We start from the raw sequence: 21,739 nt of genomic DNA, 5'->3' as shown, positions 1-21,739 counted from the left end.
GCTGCCCGCACCCCCTCCACCGCCCCCCTGAGACAAGGACGGGGGCAGCTGTGGGTGCTTCAGCCTCTCTTTATTGATGGACAGTGGTGCTCTGAGCGCCCCAGGGGCCTGTGGAGTGCAGGGTGCAGGAGAAGGCTCTGGGGACACACACACAACTAACATGGTGACAGCGCGGTGAGAGGGGGGTGCAGGGGAGGGGGGAACACCCCTCTTCTACCCCCACCCCTGGGACAAACAAGATGAGGGGCTGGATAAACCTCAGATTTGGTCGGTGGGGGGTGGGGGTGAGGAGCAGCTTGCCTCGGGCAAGGAGGGGACAGCAGAATGTTGGCCACCATCACCTCCCCCTTTCCCCATCACCCCAAACCCTGAGGCCAGTCCTACACTGACAAGAACTTCCTACGCTGACTCCAACATCGACCAGGGCACGACTTCACTACGGGGAGAGGGTTTAAAAAAAACTAAACACTTCAAGTATGTACTTTTTTAGTGATTTAAGGTCTCTTCCCCCTGCTGCTGCTGCACGGGGTGGTGTTTAGCAACCTACGTCCACGCTAGGGAGAAGGAGAACAGCGCAAGCGATGGCAGGCCTAACGCGAGGGGAGAGGGGAGCGAGGGGAAGGGGGAAGGAAGGTCGTTGGTGCTGGTCGGAGTCAAGTCGCTCAGGGAACGGGCACCACGCGCATGGTGTTGGTGTAGCCGGAGCCGGGGCGCCAGCCTGTCAGCACAATGACCAGGTCACCGCTCTTGAAGAACCCACGTGCTTTGCCTAGGAGAGAAGAGAGCAAGAGGTCAGGGCTTGTCACATCACCTGCCTGTCCGGGGTGCAGAGGGACACCCAAATTGATACCAAGACCCCATCGATGCCCACTCCTCTCCGCTTTGGGCTCTGTTGTGACAAAGCAGCTGAAAATTCCACAGCACAGAACTGGGAGAGGGAACAGGAAACAAGTCACCCCACTCCAGGCTTCTCATGTCCCTCAGGACAAGCACAACACTAAAGCCAACCCTCTTTTCTGCCAGAACCCAGCTGCACATTTTAAGGCAGCTGTGCAAACCCTGCCGGCCCATTTCCCAAGCGGATGTGGTTGTATTCATGCAACTGCCATCCCCTATTTCCCAAGCAGACACTGTTACCACACAGGCAGCGAGTTCCTCTCCCTTTGTCACCGGTCCCCATCAGTACCCTCAAAAGCACTATACCTTTGGGGCTCAGGCCCCCCATATCCCAACCAGCCCAATTCCCGGCGCAGCCTCACTCACCAACATTCATGCCCAGGTTGACACGGAGGTCCACGTCCTCAGCCCAGGCGTCCAGGGCTGGCTCTTTGCAGAGGACGGGGAAGATGCCGCGGTAGAGGTGGGCCTGGCGTGCCGTCTGGTCATTGCGGGTCACCGCGATGATAGGAGCCCGCGGGCGGTACCGGGACACGAGGTGTGCCGACCTGCAAGGACACCACATGCACCAGGTGAAGCACCACGCTACAGGCACCGGGGGGAGCCTGTGTACAGCCACAACAGCACAAGCAGCAGCCAGGTTTGCCCAGTGAACTCCACAAACCCGAGGGGATCAGAGGATGACTCACGGGAGATGCTGGCAAGAGCCAAGCTGACCAAACAAGCTGGATGCTCCTCTGAATTCCCAGTTTGGCAACCGGGCGAGGCCATCACCCTTGGCAGTGGTGACCATCACCTCGCCTCTGAGTTTAAAGCACCATCTGGGTGTTTTGGTCCCGAAAACAAGCGTTTATTTGTCTCCGTTGCTATGTTAAGGTGGCGAGGTGCCATTTATTCCGGCCTCTGCAAGCAGTCCTTGGCATCTCAATGGGGGTCCCTGCAAGCTCCCTCTGTTTTGAGGGGCTCCCGGTTTACAGGATGGGAAGAGCCTGCACCGAAGCCATTTGCCTCCCAGCCACGTTCACCTGCTGAAGGCAGTTCACAGGCCGATTCCTCCACGCAGAGCTCTGCTCTTGCGCCCAAGGGGAAGCAAACGCCACCGAGGCCAAAATTTAGAGTGGAACACTGGGCGCAGGGGCCTTAGAACAGCTAAAAGAGGAAGCAGCACACCCTGGCTGGGGACTGCAGCTTCCTTTTCCCTGGGCACTGCATAGAGGGCACCTGCAAATGGAGATGAAAACCGCTGCATTCACAGCTCCATCTTTCCGACAAGCACATCAGGATCTCCACGAGCTTTTGCAGCCTCATTTAGTGGAGCCAAGCTCAGGAACATTCAAGACTGCTGCTTAAAGCGGGCAGTGGCAGCCTGCTGGAAGCCCCCAAACACACGTGCCAGCTCTCAGACAATCCTTCCCGCGCTGCCCAAGAAGCCTACCGGCAGCTCTAGGACATCCAGGTACTCAAACGCTGTAACTGAATCCACAGCTAAAAATATTCAGAGTTCTAATCTCTTTAGAAAGGTCAAGTGTGAGGTGGAACCTTTCACAAGGAGCATCAGAAGCACAAGGGTATCCAGATGCGGTGCTTACAGTCACTGCTCATTTCAGCACGAAGTAGCTGCTTCAAACCATCTGAAGCTGTAAATTTAGGTGAAGGATTCACCGATGGTCCAGATCTTCAGGCAGACCATGCATCTAATCACATCTCTGCTGCTGCACTATTCCTTTGGCCCCAATCCAGTGCAAGCAATTCCAGAAGCAGTCTGAGACTTAGGGTAAGACATGCTTTGGGAACGGGCAGCCTAATTCCTCTAGATGGAAAAGCTGATCAGCTCCAGCTCCCTTTCCACGACTGGAAAAGCAAGTCCCTACTCACGTTGCTGGATGGAAATCCCAAACTCTAATGGCTCCAGTGTATCCACATTGCTGTCACACACCCCCAGTGAAAGCACTGAGCTCGCCTGTGAGCACGGGCAGCACGTGGCTGCTGGCGCCTGCCTGGTCAGTGATGTTAACACAGGCTGGGGCATGAGGAAGAGGAAATTTCCAGCACTCTCCATTTCCCTCCCTAACAATCCCAAGGCCAAGCAGCCCCTCTTCACCCCTCAGGCTTAGGCAAGCAGGCTGCTGCCTGAAGGGGTCAGCAGGGGACCAAGAATTTGGATGCTACTATGAAAGGCCACAGCCTTGATTTAAAAAAAAACTAAATAAATAAATAAAATGGATTCTGCATCCACTGAACTTGTTACATCGAGGATTTCTTGCCAAGAAATGTGAGCTGAAGCTGCACCACCGATTTTCCCTTGACTCTTCCAGCCAGCGCTGCTGGCAGAGATGCCATTCCCAGCTGGAAGGGGAGGCAGGGTTTGATGCCGATGCCACGCTGGCAGAGGCAGGTGGGGGAACTTGGAGGTTCTGTACGTGCAGATGTTCCAGATGTCTGCCCGTCTCCAGGGAACCAGCACTGCAGCAGGGAGCTGGGCTCTCAGTCGCTGCCAAAGCCCGGCTTCACCACTACGGCTCTCCTTTCAAAGCCAGCTTTATGCGAGTCTCCTTCCCCCACCCTGTCATGAGGCTGGCTTGACCTGGGGGAACCTGGCACCTCCTACCTTCCAGACTTGGTGAGGACAATAATGGCCCCGCTGCAGCACTTGAAGGACGCTTCCACAGCGCCAACAGCGGCGGCCTCCGTGGGATCGCAGTTGAGGGATGTCAGACGACGCAGTTCCTCAAACAACTGCCTGTGAAAGATGGCGGCTTCGGCCTCCCGGGCAATCTATAAGAGCAACACGCATTCGGGAAGACAACACTCACGTCAGCCGCTCTGGGCAGCAGGGGCAGGGTGAGGTGCTCCATTACAAGGTGTCACACAAACACCATTAGCTTTTGACATAGGAGTTGCCAATCAGCAAGCACAGATTTAGCTGGGGCAATGCCACAACACACGGGCACCCAAACAGCACACAGAGAGGAACCATTTGGTCCTCAAGGTTTCTTTGCCAAATTGGTGGCACCTCCAGAGTCACCTCACCCTGCCAAGCCCACACTCAGTGACATTCATGCCAACTGCCAGGCACTCTCGCTCTGCTCCTGCCTACGGAGTCCCTTCCTGCCACGGAGAAGAAGTCAGCTCAGACCACAGCAGTTACACAAGGCTGATAAGGCAGCAGCGAACCGCTTGCTGAACATTGGCAGTGTTAAGATGCAGTGTGTTTGTATTCATGGCACCAAGCCCCCTCTCTGAGCCCTACCTGCCAGACTCGGTCAGAACTATCAGGGCTGGAGCTAAGCACTTAAAAGAGGCCTCCACTGCGCCTACTGCCATGGCATCAGCAGGGTCCCTGTTGTTAACATTGAGGCGTAAAATCTCTTCGAACAGCTGACGATGGAACATTGCGGCCTCAGCCTCACGAGCGATCTGCAGCCCCGAGCAGGAGCGATGGAGGAAAAGAGAGGAAAGAAAAGGAGGAAACATACACCAGAGGAACATGAGATCACATTAATTGGCTTAACTGTCATAGTAATGCATGCGAGAGGATATTAAAGGTCAAGCTGTGAAGCTCTTCTTGGCTCTCAGGTTGGGAGTTTGCTGAACACAACCCAGTAAACACCACAGCTGCACTGGCTGCTCTACCACGCCACTGAACTGGCAGGCACTGGTCATGGGGCCAGCATTCCATAGGTGGTATTCCTGCTGTATTTTGGAGCCCTTTCAGAGCAGGCAAACGCTGACTGCTTTTCAAGGAGCAGAGCAAGCCAGCTTTTCAAGGGGTCAGAGCACTTTGCTGCAGCTGCTTATTAATTCCTTGAGACTCTCATGCCATCTACCAGCCTACTGATGGTCCTGTCCACAGTTCTTCAAGAGGAAACCTCTGTAGCTCCGTGTCTCCTTCTCAATACCCTCCCAACACCACACAGCACTGCTGGAACAGTCTTCATGGAGCCAACACACAATCAGTGTGCTTTCAACATCACCCTGAATTTGGGAGACTGTGTCGCTCAGCGTCATTAGTTTTAGTTTAGCTTGAGAGCCAGTAAAGACGTAGTTTAACCTGAGAGCCAATAAAGTTTCACCTCCAAGTGCTATAACCACTTCTCTTTTGGTAACAGAGGAATAAAAATAGGAACAAATCTTCCTTATAGGGTTGTCACAACACGTTGGGGTGTTTGTACAGTGCCAGACAAGGCATAGAGGCACAGCTAAGGGCCTTCTGTTCAGGCTAAGCATTTGCCACAGGTTCAGTGATCTGTTCATCCCAGCCTGCCAGGCATCGCCCATGTTTAAAGACAATTCTCATCTCAGAAGGCTGCATTAGCCCCTGACAACCCAATAAAGAAGGCTTGCAGAGACTAGAAAAGCATGCAAAGGTTCATCATCTTTTTGAGGACAACTCCATCCAGTTGCTTTGGAAAGTGAGCAGCCACCACACAAAGCATGACGAGGTATGTTTAAGGAGAGGTGCTGTTATAGTAAAAGCTTTGTCATTAGACCCCTTCCAAATACCGATTTTGTTATTCTAATGTTAATTAATTGCTTTACATGATGCTAGGAATTATCCCTCTTCCACAGATATCAGTTTAAGCCAAAGTAGTTAAGTATCTTATGTCTAAAAATACCAGGACACATGTGATGGGCAGGAACAGCAGCCCAGTGCCAACCCTAAATTGAGTCTGGTTTGTAACTTGTGGCTTCACACTTGCCATTTGATGATGTGTGTACATGTCTGCTTTGAGAGCAGCTGCAGGAGGGCACAGCAGTCCTTAACTCCACATCACCACCGCTGTTACTCATACAGAAATGGCCAGAGGGGTTCCAGCTGTTACAGGGGCAGAAGTACCAGGGTGGAGGTGGCAGAAAGGAAAATGGCAGCTATGGAAACCTCGGTCCTGTCAGACAGCATGGCCAGGGAGACATCTGAAGACAACTGGGGAACATGGACGGGAATTGAAAGGAAGCCCACTCCCACAAGCAGGAAACAGCCTGCTCAGTATTTGGAAGCTTGCTACTGAACTTGAGGCACAGGGTATTTTTGTCACAGAGGTGCCAGGTACTGAAGAGCAAACTTGTTTCCAAGAGGATAGTGGAAAAGGATCGCTGAGCAAATCACTGTGGAGTCCCAGGAAAGCTGCTGGGACAGGGAAAGACAGGTCAGGTCTTTTAGAGAGGTGCAGGGATACTACATAGAGCAAACCCTGACCTGACAGCCCACATTTACTGTCTACACTTCACTACACAGGGAGCTTTACTTGGTAGACTCCAGTAGCAGCACTGGATAAGTACATAAACCCAAACCGACACCAGTTTCAGGCCAGGGAACGCACAGAGGAGCCACTCTTCACTAGAGCTCTTTCCTGCTGTGACCACTTGGCCATTTCCAATGGAAATATTCAGCTGCTCTGGCCATGCTGCAGATGTTCAGACCATGGTTATTCAGGGCACTATTGCTGGGGCTTCTCTCAACTAACACCAAGTCAGTCAGCTCAGATGAAAGGGGCTGTGCTCCTACCATCGCAGAACTGGCACCTTGCTGCCTGTACCACGCTAAACAAAGTGAACCGGTATTTACTCTTCTGCACAGAAGGTTTAAACCTTCAGTGTTTCTCCAGAGGCCTAGCAGAGCAAACACCACTATTCCCAGGTCTGCAGGAAGAGGGAAGCACATGCAACAGATCCTGAGCTCAGGGTACAGGTACAATACAACCTGCCTGAGCCTAGGAATTAACGTCAGAATGGAAACCCAGACAGAAGGCTTCCTGCAGCAGGTTTCCAAGTCTTGGTAGAAAGTCAGCCCTTGTGATTTAGGAGGTGAAAACTGAGGAAGAAACTTTCAGTTGCATCGTTAGTGTTCAGCCTGTATACCAGCAGTTACTGCCCAGGAATCAAGTCACATTTTGTATTTTCCACCCCAAAAACCCCCAACACACATATTGACCAGATAAAAGATTACTTCCATAATGCACTGCAAACACTAGCCGAGTTGATTCATCTCTATAACCTGAATTGCACACAGAACTGGTGGGAGTTAGCACTGCTGTGAGTCACAGCACTGGTAACTGGGCAGAAGCAACACTCGGACACTCGACATCAGGTTTCCATCAGCCGCAGCGCGAGCTGGGTGAACTCAAAGCAGAGCAGAGGTTTCTGGCAGTTCAGGCATGGAAAACCACGGTGCTGTCAGTACTCATGCAACACACCCCCCAACCTTGAGCACACCAGTGCTGCAAACCAGACTCAGGAGTCTCCCCCACCCCCAGAGCCAGCCCACACCTTTCATTATCTACAGATAAACCGCTTAAGCAGCTCCTTGACCTTGGAGAAGTTTAAGGCATTTAATACGCCACAACAAATAGGGCATTGGAAGAAACTCACACCAAGGTAATGGCAACCCCCCCTTTACCCTGCCCTTAACAAGAATTAAGTGTGAGAAATGTGAAGTTTAGATTTTGGAGCACTGCAGAGCAGTTCTCAGCTCTGCCTGGCCATGCTTTGGAGCACACAAAGTGAGGTTTCAGGCCCTCAGGACCACACTAGGTAAAGAAACACCCACAGCGTGAAGAAACAGCCTCAAGCTGCACCAGGGGAGGTTTAGATGGATGTTAGGAAGAATTTCTCCCCCAAAGGGTGCTCAGGCACTGGAACAGGCTGCCCAGGGCAGTGCTGGAGTCACCGTCCCTGCAAGTGCTCACACACCGTGTAGCCGAGGCCCTCAGTGCCATGGGTTAGTGGTGGCCTTGGCAGTGCTGGGGAACGGTTGGACTGGATGAGCTTAAAGGTCTTTTCCAACCCAGCTGATTCCATTACTTTGGACTGTGAGGTGTTGCCACCCAGCCCGAGCCACATTTAGATCTCCAGGTGCCCAGCTCAGATGTAAGATGGGGGCGATAAAGGACTGCTCCTGAGAGGCAAGGCAGTACTCACAGCGTGCTGCATGCGCACAGCCTCCAGCGGGTAGTCTCCCTTGGCAGTCTCTCCAGAGAGCATGATGCAGTCAGCTCCATCCAAGACGGCATTAGCAACATCGCTGCCCTCAGCGCGGGTTGGGCGAGGCTTCTTGATCATGCTTTCCAGCATCTGGAAGAGAGGAAAGCCAAAGGAATCAAGACACTGCAGAAGGAAGCTGCTGCTTTTTCACTAGTGCACTTTAATGTGCTTTATATATAGGGCAGAAGACAGAATGCAGCTTGAAGAGTTCTATCATGGGTACGGGATGGTGAGGGGCCTGGTCCCTCACCAGCTTTGAATTAAAGTATCTACCAGTAAGAAAAACCAACCCATTTCATTTTGTTCCTGTTCCTCATTCACTCCTCTTCCAGGGAGATTTAACCCACACGACACCACAGACCCAATACTCCAACTTTCCAATTGGATTTTTCAGCACAGGGCTTGGCCCACGGACCTCTGAGCTCTCCAGCAGCTGAAATCCAGCCACATGTTCCCAAATTAGTACCTAGGGTGTTGGTTTTTTCATCTAGAAATAGGTGACAGTGAGGTCTGCACTAACTAAAGCCATCTTCATTCAAAACAAGATTTCAAATTCTTTAATATGTAACCTCAGAACAGCTACCACCAGCCTCTTAAGCATTTTGAGCTTAAGAAGAGAGCAGCAAACAACAGCTTTCCCAAGGAAAAGCTCCTCCTTTCCATTAGCTCTTCCTGCCCCCTTCTCCCAGAAGCCAGGGTACCTCCACACACCGCAGCCTGGCCATGTCTTGCCCAAGTGCTCAGCTTTCCCCAGCTGAAGCTCACCACTGGGCAAACACCACTCATTTCCTCATGAAACATCACCTGAGGCTGCATTTCAGCTGCAGTACAGGAAGAGGCAGGAGCATACACCACTGTAATACAGAGCCCTGCCTGGTGGCTACAGTTTAGAGGCAGTTTTTGCTTCCACAGCCCATGCACAGAGCAAGTGCAGCCAGGAAACCAGTCCTCCCAGTGCCTGAGGACTGCACACACATGACATCTACTGGAACCAGTGAAGCTGAGCACCAGCTCTCCTTCTCCCACTCCCAGAATAATGAGGGGATGGATATTTCCCTCAGTTCCTTCTGATGCTGCAGTGTGGGTACATCTTTTAATACACGTGGGAACCTTCACAAGTGTTCTGTTGGACACAGATGTGCTGCTACAAGATGCCAAGGCAAAAGCACATGCCATTTTCTTCCCCAGAATTTAGTTATTCAGCCTAAAAGGCTCGTAATGCCTTTAAGGGGTAAAACCTTCAGCAGCCACACAAGAGATCCCATAACCTTCCTGGTGAAGATCTCTAACACCTTTAAAGCAACACCTCAAGCTATGAGCAAACCCTCTTTGCTCTAGGCATCTCACTCTAGTGAACAGTCACACCATGAGAGGTACTGACATTCACACCCTGTGTTCCCAGCTGCATTTCCAGTACCTGAGTGGCACAGATGACAGGTTTACCAGCCCTGTTGCAGCGCCCAATCATCATCTTCTGTGCGAGGAAGACTTTTTCAGCAGGGATCTCGATGCCCAGGTCACCACGGGCCACCATGATGCCATCGCTGGCCTCGAGGATCTCATCAAACCTGAAGAGAAGAGGTTTGTTACCCCATGTGCTGTGTGAAACACCTTCTGTCCTCCCCCTCCATGCCATTTCGGTATCCTGGAATACCAAGGCAGGAGGAAGAAAACCAAAACCAAGTCACAACACGTATCAAATGCCATATAAAGCTTTCTAAAAGCTCACCTGCGCACACCCTCATGGTTCTCAATCTTGCTGATGATCTTGATGTTCTTTCCCTTTTCCCCTAGCACCTTCCTGACAGCATGGACATCAGCAGCTTTGCGGATGAAGGAAGCAAACACCATATCGACATTCTGCTCCACACCGAACTTTAGGTCCTGGATATCCTTCTCAGAGACTGCAGGCAGGTCGACTGCGGCGCCAGGCAGGTTCACTCCCTTCTTGCTGCCCAGCATGCCGCCGTTCTCCACCTCCGTCGTAACATAGTCCTTGCCTGAAAGGGATGTGTTCCTACAGTCGGTGTTCACCAGAAGCTCCCTGCTGGAGCTCCCACACCACCTCCCTGCCTCAGAGTCCAGCAGTGACCACACACAATAGAAAGCACATCACCCGTCTCTTCAGAGCATTTATGCAACACACAAGCTTGCAATTTACCCATGGGAGCACAACAGACTGGCCTAAAACCACTTCTGCACTGCTCCTGGAGAGGATGCCATTTGTTCCATGCAGGAGGTTGGGACTGCCTCTCCCAAAAAAGCTACCAGGCTGTCCTTGTGCACACACAAGTCCCGTAATTCCAAACTGAGCACCCTGGAAGCCTCACCTCCATCTCCCTACACTCTGGGATTTGAGGCAACACCTTGAGGCTGGAGTGGTTTAGGCAGCACTACAAAGGACTAACCCCCACCCCTATGCTACCAGTTAAAGCCAGTTCTGTCTCTAACCACAAAACTCAGGGTCTACACCGTAAACTAGTTAAATCCTGCATAAAAGTATTAATTAGCCCCACTGAACAGGCTTTGATCATGAGCACTGTATGTGCCTTCCACACCTTCACCTCTGAAGAGGGGGTTTAGATGACAGTCCAGTGAAACCAGATGAAGTTTTTGGACACTTGCTACACTTGAGGTAGAAAAGATTTGTTCAAATTCTCACTGTGGCATTAAGACCCATGTACTCATAGAATCATACCACAGAATGGTTTGAGTTAGAAGGGACCTTAAAGCTCATCCAGTTCCAACCCCTGCCACGGGCAGGGACACCTTCCACTAGAGCAGGTTGCTCCAAGCCCCTGTGTCCAACCTGGCCTTGAACACTGCCAGGGATGGGGCAGCCACAGCTTCTCTGGGAAAAGTCTGTGCCAGCACCTCAGCACCCTCACAGGGAAGAGCTTCTGCCTAAGGGCTCATCTCAATCTCCCCTCTGGCAGGTTAAAGCCATTCCCCTTGGCCTGTCCCTACAGGCCCTTGTCCAAAGCCCCTCTCCAGGTTTCCTGGAGCCCCTTTAGGCACTGGAGCTGCTCTAAGGTCTCCCCTTCAGGAGCCTTCTCTTCTCCAGGCCAAAGAACCCCAAGTCTGTCAGCCTGTCCTTTAACACCCAATGGCAAGCTAAAAAAAACCCAACCAGTTACTAGAAGGAAAGCACAAATACATTCAGAGGCAAAACCAAACAGGCATAGCTGGAACGGTTGCTACCCACCTTTCTCCTTAACCACCAAGGAAATCAGACCATCATCCACATAGATTTTGCTGCCAACTTCTACAACCTTGGTGAGGTTCTTGTAGTCTAACCACAGCACGTTCTCGTCGCAGCTCTCCATGAAGGCATCATCCAGGGTGACTTTGAGCGATGCACCCTTCTTCAGCTCCACTTCTGCTGTGCCACTCTGCGTGTCAAAACATGCGGTTCAGCAAAAGCACTAAAAACCAGCAGGCAAGCACCTCCCAGCCAGCAGCTGATCGTCCCAGCTCTGGGTAGATGGCTCATTACCTTGGTCCCTAGAAACATTTTTTATTTGGGAAGGCCACAGGCACATCAGGGTATCTGGGCTCACACGGTGAAAAACGTGTGAGGGGGAGGAAAAAGAGCAACTTACTCCCTTAATCAGTCCAGTTCGGATTTCAGGTCCCTTGGTATCCAGTGCAATAGCCACAGGTCTGTAGGTGATGGGATCAGAAGCAAAGCTCTCTGTAGCTTCTCGCACATTCTTGATTGTGCCCTCATGGTACTGGCAAGGAAAGAGATGGAAACGTTCAGGCCATTTCTACACCACCACTTACGAAAGAGATCACTATACACCCTGAAAGCTGCCCAAGCTGACAGCTCTGCTCTTGCATTATGCTCAATTTCAGTTGTAGCTTGAGAGTTTAATTCAGACTGAGCCTCCAGAGAAGCAGAGCATGAGGATACAATGGCCTTCCCCACATGAAAGTGAAGCCCAGCACTTATCTGGCTGTGCCTTCCGTGGCCCCACTTGTAACCCCAGAAGGACAACTCAAGCAGACAGCCCAGGCACTCAGCTGATTTTCCATGCGGACACACACTTGCCATCTGAAGATGGCCCACCAACCAACAGGCCTTTAGGAAGAACGCTTCCAAAAGCTCTGCGGCAATGCTGCCTGCAGGCCTGACCCCTCTTATCAGTCCCACAGGTGAGTAGACAGACAAGCTTTATTTTTTTTTTCTTTTACAACTCTTAAGCTTCAATTTCCCCTGAAGATAACGTCCTCTCAGCAAATCCTTTATCTACTGAAGTATTTACATTTTATTTTGAGAGCCAAAGCAATCACAGTCAGAAGTTCAAGATTCTAGCACCATGCGCCCAACTTCCACATGTGCAAGAGCATTTTGCTCATGCTGACTGTGTCCAGACAGACAGTTCTGCAGGGAAACTCCCATCCCAACCACCTCAAACAAGCTTCAGATGACCAGCAGATCAGTTTACTTTACTTGCTTCAACAGCATTAAGAGATAACCTTGGCTGCAGGTTGCATAACACTTAACAGACTTTTGTAGATAAGAAATACCCTTTTCCCCCTCAGTGCCACAAACCAGCGGCTTTTGCCCTGACTCACCTGGAAGCACCCTGCTCCCCTCATGCCACTCACCTGCCTTGACACAAGCCCTGCACACCCACTTCACAGTCACAGGGACAATATCCCAGCACCAGGAAGGTGGGGCTAGAGAAAGCTGTGCTAAAGTTCATGTGTGTGCCTTCAGCCATCAATACACTGCAACTGCTAACTCTAGAGCAGGAAGCGCAATTTAGTTTACTGATTGAGTGGGTAAGTTGAGACTGAGAGGGCCCCAACCCTTCCAGACACCACAGCCTAGGTGGGTGCAGGTCAGAAATCCTGCCTGAATGGTGCCATCGTGTTTGCCTGGTCCCAGTCTCCTGGGATTTTTACTTCCTAGTTTGATAACAAGGTCTAACTTGCTCCTAGGAGCCCGGCTTCCTCAAGGGTTACATATGCAGAACAGGAATGTGGGCAGAGCTGGAAGTAAAAGCCATTTTTTTTTCTACATAAAAGGCTGGCAGCCAAGTGGTACAGCAATTCTGTTAAAGTTGACGCCCTGTTAAATGCTTTGGGCAGACACAAGAACTGAAAAGAACTGAGGCACGCACAACGGATGAAAACTCTTTGGGGCTTCACTAGAAATTGCAGTGTTTTGGAGGAACCACGAGGGGACTCAAACTTAAGACTGGCTGCAGCCAACAGCCAAGCAGGAGGTGACAGCAAGACCAGACTCTGCCGTAACCTCACCTCATCTGTATGAGATGTACAATTAGACCTCACCCAGGGCAGAAAGCCACAGTCCCTGTCCTCGACCTCAGGTAACAAGTGCCCAAACCACAGCGGCAGCTCTGCTGGGCCGGAAGGGCTTGAGCATTCCCAGCTTCAGCCTGGCCACCAACTCACCCCAACAAGCCAACAGGCCCCAGCACCACCCAGCTGCAGGGTCTGACTGCGAGGGGCAGAGTTACTCCACACTACTCTTTCTCCCGGCAGACTCTGCTCGCTGCAGGCTGTGCACTGACACTGCTCCAGGGTCTTTAGTCGAGGTCTGATGGTTTTGCACAGTTAAGCATCAGACCTTTTGATTCCGACAGTGCCCTGTGGCCTTTAAAGGCCACGAGGGTGAGAGGCCAAGCTGTTACAGCCCAGGAGGCTCATGGTTCACTAAGCAAAGCCACCTACAGCTGCTACTGGCCACCGCCTGACATTTTGAATGCTAGAGGGCAGCCAGGGTAAAAACAACTCATCAGGAAGGCTCAGGGTGCCATTCCAGGCAAGCTGGAACGGGATCCTCAGCTCCTGCAGTATCACTGAGGATCTCATCTATTTATATCAGTAAGGGCTCGTCTGCCACGAACAGTGTCCATTTCTTTTGACCTTATTCCTATACGCTCACTGCACCACCTCCCCAGCACCACGGTGCTAGCCTCGTGACTGTCAGGAGCGCCACCAGAGCAGGCTGGCTGAGCAAAGCCAGGAGTTCAGTTCTTTCAACTAAGCACAGTAATTCAAATCATTAGCAGTTTTCTTTTGAGACAAGGTTATTCATTGATCTCCTGCTTGCAAAATCCCCAGCAACGAAGAGAGACTAGCAACTGGTAGTTCTGTAATCCTGTGAACATCAGAAGAGGGATAAATGTTGGCTTCTGCTATTAACTGAGAACCAGCAGGTTTGTACAGCGAATGGCAGGACATGAGGAAGAACTGAAGGGTTTCAAGGCAGGCACTGAAGTGTCAAATACCAGTTACCTGGCTTCCTGGGACAGAGAAGGGTGTGGAACCAGCTTGAACTAATTTCAAAACTTAATTGTTATCAGCAATTACACAGGCTCAATACGCACAACCAGCATGCCTCCCCCTAAAGTTTCTCCTTCCCACACCAAGGCTAGTCCGGACTGAGCTGGACTTCCCTCTTCTGTGAGAGACAGTCAGCAGACACATGGCCCAGTCGGGCCTTATCAGCTCAGACCCACCCTTACCTCATGGGTGCCGTGAGAGAAGTTGAGGCGGGCAACATTCATCCCAGATTTAATCATTTCCTTCAGCTTCTCCACCGAACGGGAGGCTGGGCCTAGGAGGAAGAATCACAGACTGGTTTGGGTTTCAACAGAACCTTAAAGCTCAGCCAATTCCAACCCCCTGCCATGGGCAGGGACACCTTCCACTAGAGCAGGTTGCTCCAAGCCCCTTTGTCCAACCTGGCCTTGAACACTGCCAGGGATGGGGCAGCCACAGCTTCTCTGGGTACCCTGTGCCAGTGCCTCAGCACCCACACAGGGAAGAACTTCTTCCATTATATCTAATCTCACTCTCCCTTCTGTCAGTTTAAACCCATTCCTCCTTGTCCTGTTATTATATGCCCTGTAGCACCAAGAAAGAGTTTGAATATTAACTTTGCAAAAATCATGAGATAACCCCCTCACAACAGGCCGTTTCATGCAGAAGAGAAAAGGTCTACCAGATACAGACTTACTCAGCACTGAAACAGATCATATCTGCAGCAGCAAAGACTGTTTTAACTTACCTTGAGGAGCTCAGCAGAGCCTAAGCAGTCCTGAGTTCCCCAACCACTGGATTCACTCCTAGCAATAACATGGGTTAGGCAGACATGGGAAACTCATGTTCTTTCAACACACAAGTTCATCCCTGGCAAGGGATGAAAGTTGAAACCTTCTCCCGATTTCCCTAACAAGTTTCACCAACACAGGGCTTCCCAGCTGCAATCCTCTCCTATCTAGGAATCGCCTACCGATGGTGCAGATGATGCCGGTGTTCCTCGCGGTGGTGGGCTCCGAGTCGATGTCCAAGCGGCACATGTGCTCCAGGAAGGTGTCAGCCATGGCAGCATGCAGCTGCTGGGTCTGGATGAAAGCAGTCCCTGCATCGTGGTGCTTCGACATTGTTGCTGGAATCCTGTGTCTGGAAGAGAAGAAAGTGGTGCCAGGTTTAGGAATCACCCAAACTGGCTCATCAAGCAGAGACACCAACACACCCACGTGATGAATATGGAGGTAACAAGCAGGCTGCTACTGGGTCAAGCTATCTTTATGTTCCTACTTGAGTCTTAGATACAGGCAAGACACACTTCTATTTCCATGTCATCCCCCACGTACACCACCCAAAGCTCACCTGCCTTCTATGAAGATGTTCCCTTCATAGCTTCTCTTCATTGCCAGTCTTCCCTTGGAGCTACACAACGCAACAAAATTCAAGCACTTGAGTGCACAGGCAGAAACTCTGCCTCCTCCCTCCCAGCTCTCGAGTCATTTCTCCTACAGGCCTCCACTGCACATCCCATCGCAACTGGGGAGCGGGGCAGCGGGGCACGAGCATGACTGCAGACGCTCTTACACAGGTAATCTTCTGCTGAGGAGCACCTAATCATGGCAATATTCACCTAAGCTTAACTCCCATCCTTTAAGCCTGTGCCAGCAAGTAGACTTGGGTTGATTAAACACAACACCTTGGCAGAGAACACAAAGACTGAAGATTTAACACACTCACAGACAGTCTTCAACTGAGGATGCTGCAGGTCTGCCCCCTCCCCGGCACTCCCCCTCACCCAGAGCAGCAGCAAACCACCACGACATCTAAAACTGCTGACTTGTCTCAATGTTCGGATAAAAACAACTCTCTGAACTCAGGCTGCTTGCCTCTACAGGACTAGAGCATCCCCACAACACAGGAACAGCGCACAATCCGAGGAGGAAGCTGAACTGAAGCTTAACTGTCCACTGGGATGGGAGGAGGCCCATTCCCAGCAGCACTGGTGCCCCTGGGCATTCCTAATGGCTCATTTCAGGCTGCACCACAGTCACTGTGTTCTGTTTTAGTGGCAGCTAAAAGCTGTCTGTCCTCTTGGACCTGCCCAGGCGAGACTGCTGGCATTCCAAGAGCCTCTGGTAAGAGTGATGTAAGGTGGTGGCTGCTGGCATGGGCAGATCACTAGCTCTGACTTCAAACAACACTTTCACTTCAAACTTCATCCCCTGGGCACACAGGGGATATTCAAAGCAGGCTGCTCTTTCAGCATAAACTGCCTTCACCTAGAAGACACACCTTTAGCGTGGTGCTCATGGAAACACAGGCTGCTGTGCAGGTTTATTCTGCCTGCCCCAAGCAGACACAAAAACCCCCCAGTAACTCACAAACCAGTGTTAGCTGCACACACCAGCCAGCTCTGAGCATTCAGGTTAGAAACAGGGGCACTAATAACCCCAAAAGCTTCGTCAGAGCTGGAAGCCACAGCTCTGAGGAACAGGCAGAAGATGCCCTGTCAGCCTGCCATGTGCCTGCCCATGCCAACGCTCCTCCCCTCAGCCTCTTGCGCGCCGCAGACCTGCCCCACATACGTGCGGATACTCTCGCAGGCAGCCCTGACTCACCATCGCCCCGCTCCCATGCGGCACAAAGGAGCCAGGGCAGCGAAAACCATAATTTGTCCTGGCAAAATCTCCTTTCCCTCAGCCCTGCCAGAAGCTGCTGATTCACCGGAGTCACAACAAGAAAGTTTGCCCACATAAAAAGCCAGACAAAGTCCCATTATTATAGGAAAAGCCGCTGCTCGCCCTGAAACATTGTGTTTTAGCCCTCTAACACTTGCTGCTGCATCCTCCGACACCTGCGGAGCAGCACAAGCTTCTCCAGATGCCAAAAACAACAAGCCTTGCTGGGAAATCACTTCCACGCAGGCGAGCAGGTCTGCACAGCCTCTGGGAATGAGGGATACGAAACAAGAGGATCCCGAGCTGGAAACCGCACCCAGAGCATGACTTGGGGGTTTTTAAAATAGGCAATGTGAGCTCTCCTTATCCCGTGGAAATCCCCCACCCACTCGAGTCACTGGCAAATATAATTTTAACCCCCGCCAAAGCCTTTGCAAGTACATAAAGGGAAGTGAAGTTCCCAGCCAGAACCCCCTTCACAAGCACTCCAGTGAGCTCGGGAAAGTCAATCAGAGACACCGTGACCTTGTCCAGGGGCGAGAGCAGAAACGCAGCAGCCAGAAAGTGTCCCAAAGACCCATGTGCCTGCAGCACCGTGCCCTGCTAGCAACAACCTCTGCTTTCCAACATTTCCTCCTGCCTCCCACGATCCTGTATTTACAAAGCACCGACTGAGCTCTCCTGGAAGGAACAGGCTGATAAATATAACAGGAATGTTCGGCATTTCCCACTACACCAGGTTTGAGGTTTTTTTAATTCAAACAGAGGAGCTCGGACTTTCAAGGACACCTGAAGACACAGAGCACTCAGTCTGGGCCGGGTAAGGAAGGGGGGTATATCCTACATACCCTACAAAGCCTGAATGCTTCCAGCACCAAATAAATGTGAATTCCTTCCCCAAGGAATAACCGCTAAACCCCCACGTTTATTACTTGGGCTGCCTGTGCTTTAGGCAAGATGTCTGGTATCTCCCTGGCTCTTGAATGTTCTAGAAAGAGCCCGTGTGAGGGCAGAGACCGGTTCTGCAGCAGTGAGGTGACTAACTCCAGCCAGCTCATCCTGTGGTCCAGAAACTCTGAAATCACTGCACCTCCTGGTCAGATCTGCCCCTGGGGATGGAGAAAGGACCAGCAGCAGCAATCCCCACCCTGGGCCAAGTCTTTGCTGTTATCGGTGACAGAGGGAAGCGGAAACTGCAGCAGGGACTATCCCCAGGCAGCACCAGCATTAACCATCGCAACGCCAGAGACGTGTTACTGCCCGTGAGAGTTGCAAGCAGGCTCATGGCACGTGATGATTCGGGTTTTATTGGTCAGCCTCACTTACACAACCACACTGACGCCGCATGACAAGGCTGCTCATGCCCAGAGTCCCTGGCCAGAGGCAGGAATGGTTTGAGTTAGCACTCCCATGTAAGACGGGCAGGGTTATGAAACCAGGCAAGCCTTCAGATTCCCCCCCTCAAAAAAAAGCCCGGAAAACATGAGCTTTGCTCATTGCTAAAGTCTCTCAACAACATAAAAACTCAGCTCTGCAGCAAGGCAGGCTTTAAAGCAGTCTGTCATCCCCTCTTATAGACAGGGAGGCAACAGCTCTTCACTTGCACGAGGTGGTGTTGCACCATTACACAAGTACAAGATGGCCACCCCAAAATGCCATCTCCTCTCTGCACGGCTGGACAGGACCCAGCAGCCACCGCCTGCTCCCAGCTGGGGTATGCCCTCCCCAGCAGCGAAGCGCAGCTCCACGGGGGAGACACCCACAACAGTCACTGCAGTGACAATGGAGATGCCTCTCTGGCCTCTTGGAGTTACGGAGCTGGGAAGGTCAGGCCAACATCAGCACTTTCCCTGCGTGCAGAGGGATAAGCCTTGCCTGAGCCCAGCCTGCCCTCCCCTGAGGGCAAAGGCGTAAAAGAGACTTAGTAACAAAAATTAAGCGAGTTGAAGTGACAAGCATGAGGTATTTGGCGAATAAAAAGCCAAGACTTATCTCAAGGGTATCTGTAGTGCAGGCACACCCACTGATTTAACCTTGTAGCGTGCCGCTCTGACAAAGGACAAGGAGCCTTCCAGGAAGCTGTAAAGAAACCCTCTTTGCATCATAAAAGAAAGTTTTCGGGGGCTTTTTCCACTTGAATAACTCTAGATGGAGGTATAGATGCCTGTGCTGCATCCCTGAGGGACAGGGATGTGCTGCGCGCCTGGGCGGCAGCGCCAAAGTACTGCAGCCCCATTCCCTACGTGCCACCATCCATCACCGCGCTGCAGTGGCCCCGGCACCACCTTCCCCCCCGGAGAACAAGGAGATAAAGGCCCAGCACGTGGTGCGGCCAGCCCAGGAAACGGCTTATTCCTCTCAAATTAAATTACCAGCTTGGTGTGCAAAAAGGGAATTAACGCCGGAGGTGGATCACTCCAATAAACCGGGCTTATCAGAAAACTGACGGCTTGGGGCAGATAAAGAAGTAGGTAGTCAAGGAAAACGCAGGCCACAGCCTCCACAAGCTTGTTATCTAGTGAAAGTGAAGTTTCTTGGATGGGTTTTGCAGGCAAAAGGCCCCACTGCAAGCACGTGGCTCACAGCAGAGCTTCCTGCCTCGCCTTTGCTAACACAGCGTGACTTGGAAACTGGCTGGCATCGGCATGAGCACGAGGCCAGCAAACTTCACTGCTCCGTATTAGCCTAAATTCTGCTTTATAAAGGGGATGTCAAGCATGAAATTACCTGCTATGGGCTGATTTTTGCACTCAAGACCTCAAGTTTCCCCGGAGGTATGTGGGTAACTAAAAAAACCTCTTTGTCATCCAACCTCCAGGCCAAAGCAGGTCGGGCCCAGCAGCAGCCCTTCACAGGAGGGGGGTAGCCAGGAAGTGAAGGCATTAACATCACAAAAACCTCCGAAGAGCAGTGATTTCTGTTAACCTGGGTGCCGCCGATAACCAGCCGCCTTATCAGAACAAGGCAGGGGTTTAGAGATTGCCGTCTACTTTTACGAGTCCGAGGAGACACTCCAAGGTTGCCATTGTCCGCCGACAAAAGCACTATTCATGCCTACAAAGAAGGTTTCAACACGTTTCAAAGGTTTTCACAGTTCACGGGACTGTCCAAATCAACCGGACGTGTTTAAGCAGGCATAATTACGGGAGATGATTAATGCTAAAGGGGCCATCTCTTGCGGAAGAAGAGAGCGGGGAATGAAGAGGCTGCAGCATCGCTGTGTTCAGCGAGCCGTACGCTGATTTAAGCTGATGCCCTTCAGAATCGGCTCTTACGTGAGCGCCGGCACGGGGCTGACGGGGGGGGAAAGGGGGGAAGAGGGAGATGAAGGGGGGGCCGGCACAGCGCTCCGCTCCCTCTCCATCTGACTCAGCCTCCCAGAAGACTCCGGTCCAGCCGCGGCCACCAGGAAGGCGGCCGGGATGTTGCAACCGGGGCCCCGCGCTCCACCTCACAGCATCGCCACGGGGCACACGCTGCCCTCCTCCCCACACCGGTACCCGACTCAAGGACCGACCCCCCACACACACACACGGGCACCCCAAACCCCCCCCCGCCCCGGGGCGGCGGGACCGGGATGCTCCAGGCGGGCGGGACTCGGCCGCGGCGCCACGTGCTCGGCGCCGCGAGACCCCTGCACGCGCGCACCACCACACCGCCCCCAACCGCCGCCTGACGGAGACCCTCGCCCAACGGCGGGAACGGGAACGATGATGGCGGCGGCGGGTACCGCTGCTCGCTCGCCGCCGCCCGCTGCCCCTCAGGCCGCCGTTACCTGCCGCCGCCCAGCCTCGCCCCACGCCCGTCCGCTCCAAGAGCCGCCGCACCTCTGCACACCGCCCCGCCGCCCCGCCAAGGTGATCCCGGCGGCCGCAGCACCGCCCCCTGCCCCCCCGCGGATCCCTCCGCCGACCGCCTCGGGGGCGGGAGGAGGCGGGGCGGTGGGACTCCTTTCTCCGGCGGATGCACACGGCGCGGTACAAACCTAATGTCGCAACACGCAGGCGGAGCGTGGCCGCCGCCTTAAAGGCGCCGCGCCTCATTGCGCTACTCTTAAAGGCGCCGCGCCTCGTTGCGCTGCTCTTAAAGGTACCGTGCCTCGTTGCGCTGCTCTTAAAGGCACAGCGCCCCCCCCAGCTCACAGCACACCCACCCGCTGCGGGGCGCTGGTGGGCCCCAGGGCTGGGGCCGCGGCCCCTCTCTCCGTGCGGGCAGCAGTGATGGGCATTTGGGGTTGTGATGAGCCACCCTGAGCTTCCTAACTACCCACCCCAAGGATGCTGGGGACATAGAATCACAGACTGGTTTGGGTTGGAGAGGACCTTAGTGTCACCCAGTTCCAACCCCTGCCACGGGCAGGGACACCTCACACTAGACCGTATTGCCCAAGGCTCTGTCCCACCGGGCCTTGAACACTGCCAGGGATGGAGCATATTGGGGACCCAACGTGGATGCCCTGATCCTGGGGACACTGTGCTGGGCACACAGAGCTGGGGGTGTAGGGACACCGGGCTGGAGGGGACTCTGGGCTGGGGACCCTGTGATGACACCCTCGGGACACGGCGCCAGCTATGCGGGGCACCCTGTGCCAGGTCCATGGGGAACTTGGGCTGGGGACACTGAGGATCCCATGCTGGAGGCATTGAGGATCCTGCCACCAGACCATGGGGAACTTTTGCTGGGGACCCATCACAGCTCTTCTGCACTGGTGGGGACATGTCATTGACACGGGGACCTGCCTTGCAGACCCCCTGTGGGGACACTGTGCCATCCTTGTGGCGACCCAAAGTGGTCCCCCTGGTCTGGGACTGTGGGGACCTCGTACTGGAGACACTAGAAACCCTGTGCTGTGCTATGGGAACACTGGACCAACCCTGTAGGGACTCAAAATG

General features: G+C 52.8%; 1 protein-coding gene across 5 annotated transcripts; it reads right to left on the bottom strand.

Annotated features, from left to right (window-relative positions):
- Window positions 1-51: 51 nt before the first annotated feature.
- PKM (pyruvate kinase M1/2) lies at window positions 52-20,781 on the bottom strand. 5 transcript variants are annotated; one of them, XM_030496614.1, is made up of 12 exons: window positions 20,623-20,781; window positions 15,532-15,591; window positions 15,152-15,321; window positions 14,382-14,473; window positions 11,481-11,612; window positions 11,084-11,270; window positions 9,608-9,878; window positions 9,296-9,446; window positions 7,816-7,968; window positions 4,148-4,314; window positions 1,264-1,445; window positions 52-769 (listed from the first exon to the last, which is right to left on the bottom strand). In XM_030496614.1, exons 2-12 carry the CDS (start codon window positions 15,570-15,572, stop codon window positions 663-665), a joined length of 1,653 nt encoding a protein of 550 aa, XP_030352474.1. In that variant the 5' UTR covers window positions 15,573-15,591; window positions 20,623-20,781; the 3' UTR covers window positions 52-662. The 5 variants fall into 5 exon arrangements, with proteins under 5 accessions (XP_030352474.1, XP_030352473.1, XP_030352476.1 ...); XM_030496613.1 differs by lacking the exon at window positions 4,148-4,314 and adding an exon at window positions 3,506-3,672; XM_030496616.1 differs by lacking the exons at window positions 4,148-4,314; window positions 15,532-15,591 and adding an exon at window positions 3,506-3,672 and having other exon boundaries at window positions 20,675-20,760.
- Between the last annotated feature and the right edge of the window lie 958 nt (window positions 20,782-21,739).

Source organism: Strigops habroptila, chromosome 9 (genome assembly GCF_004027225.2).
Source record: "Strigops habroptila isolate Jane chromosome 9, bStrHab1.2.pri, whole genome shotgun sequence".
NCBI classification, from domain to species: domain Eukaryota; kingdom Metazoa; phylum Chordata; class Aves; order Psittaciformes; family Psittacidae; genus Strigops; species Strigops habroptila.
Note: the sequence above shows the minus strand (reverse complement) of the source record. Positions and strands in the feature narration are given on the sequence as shown.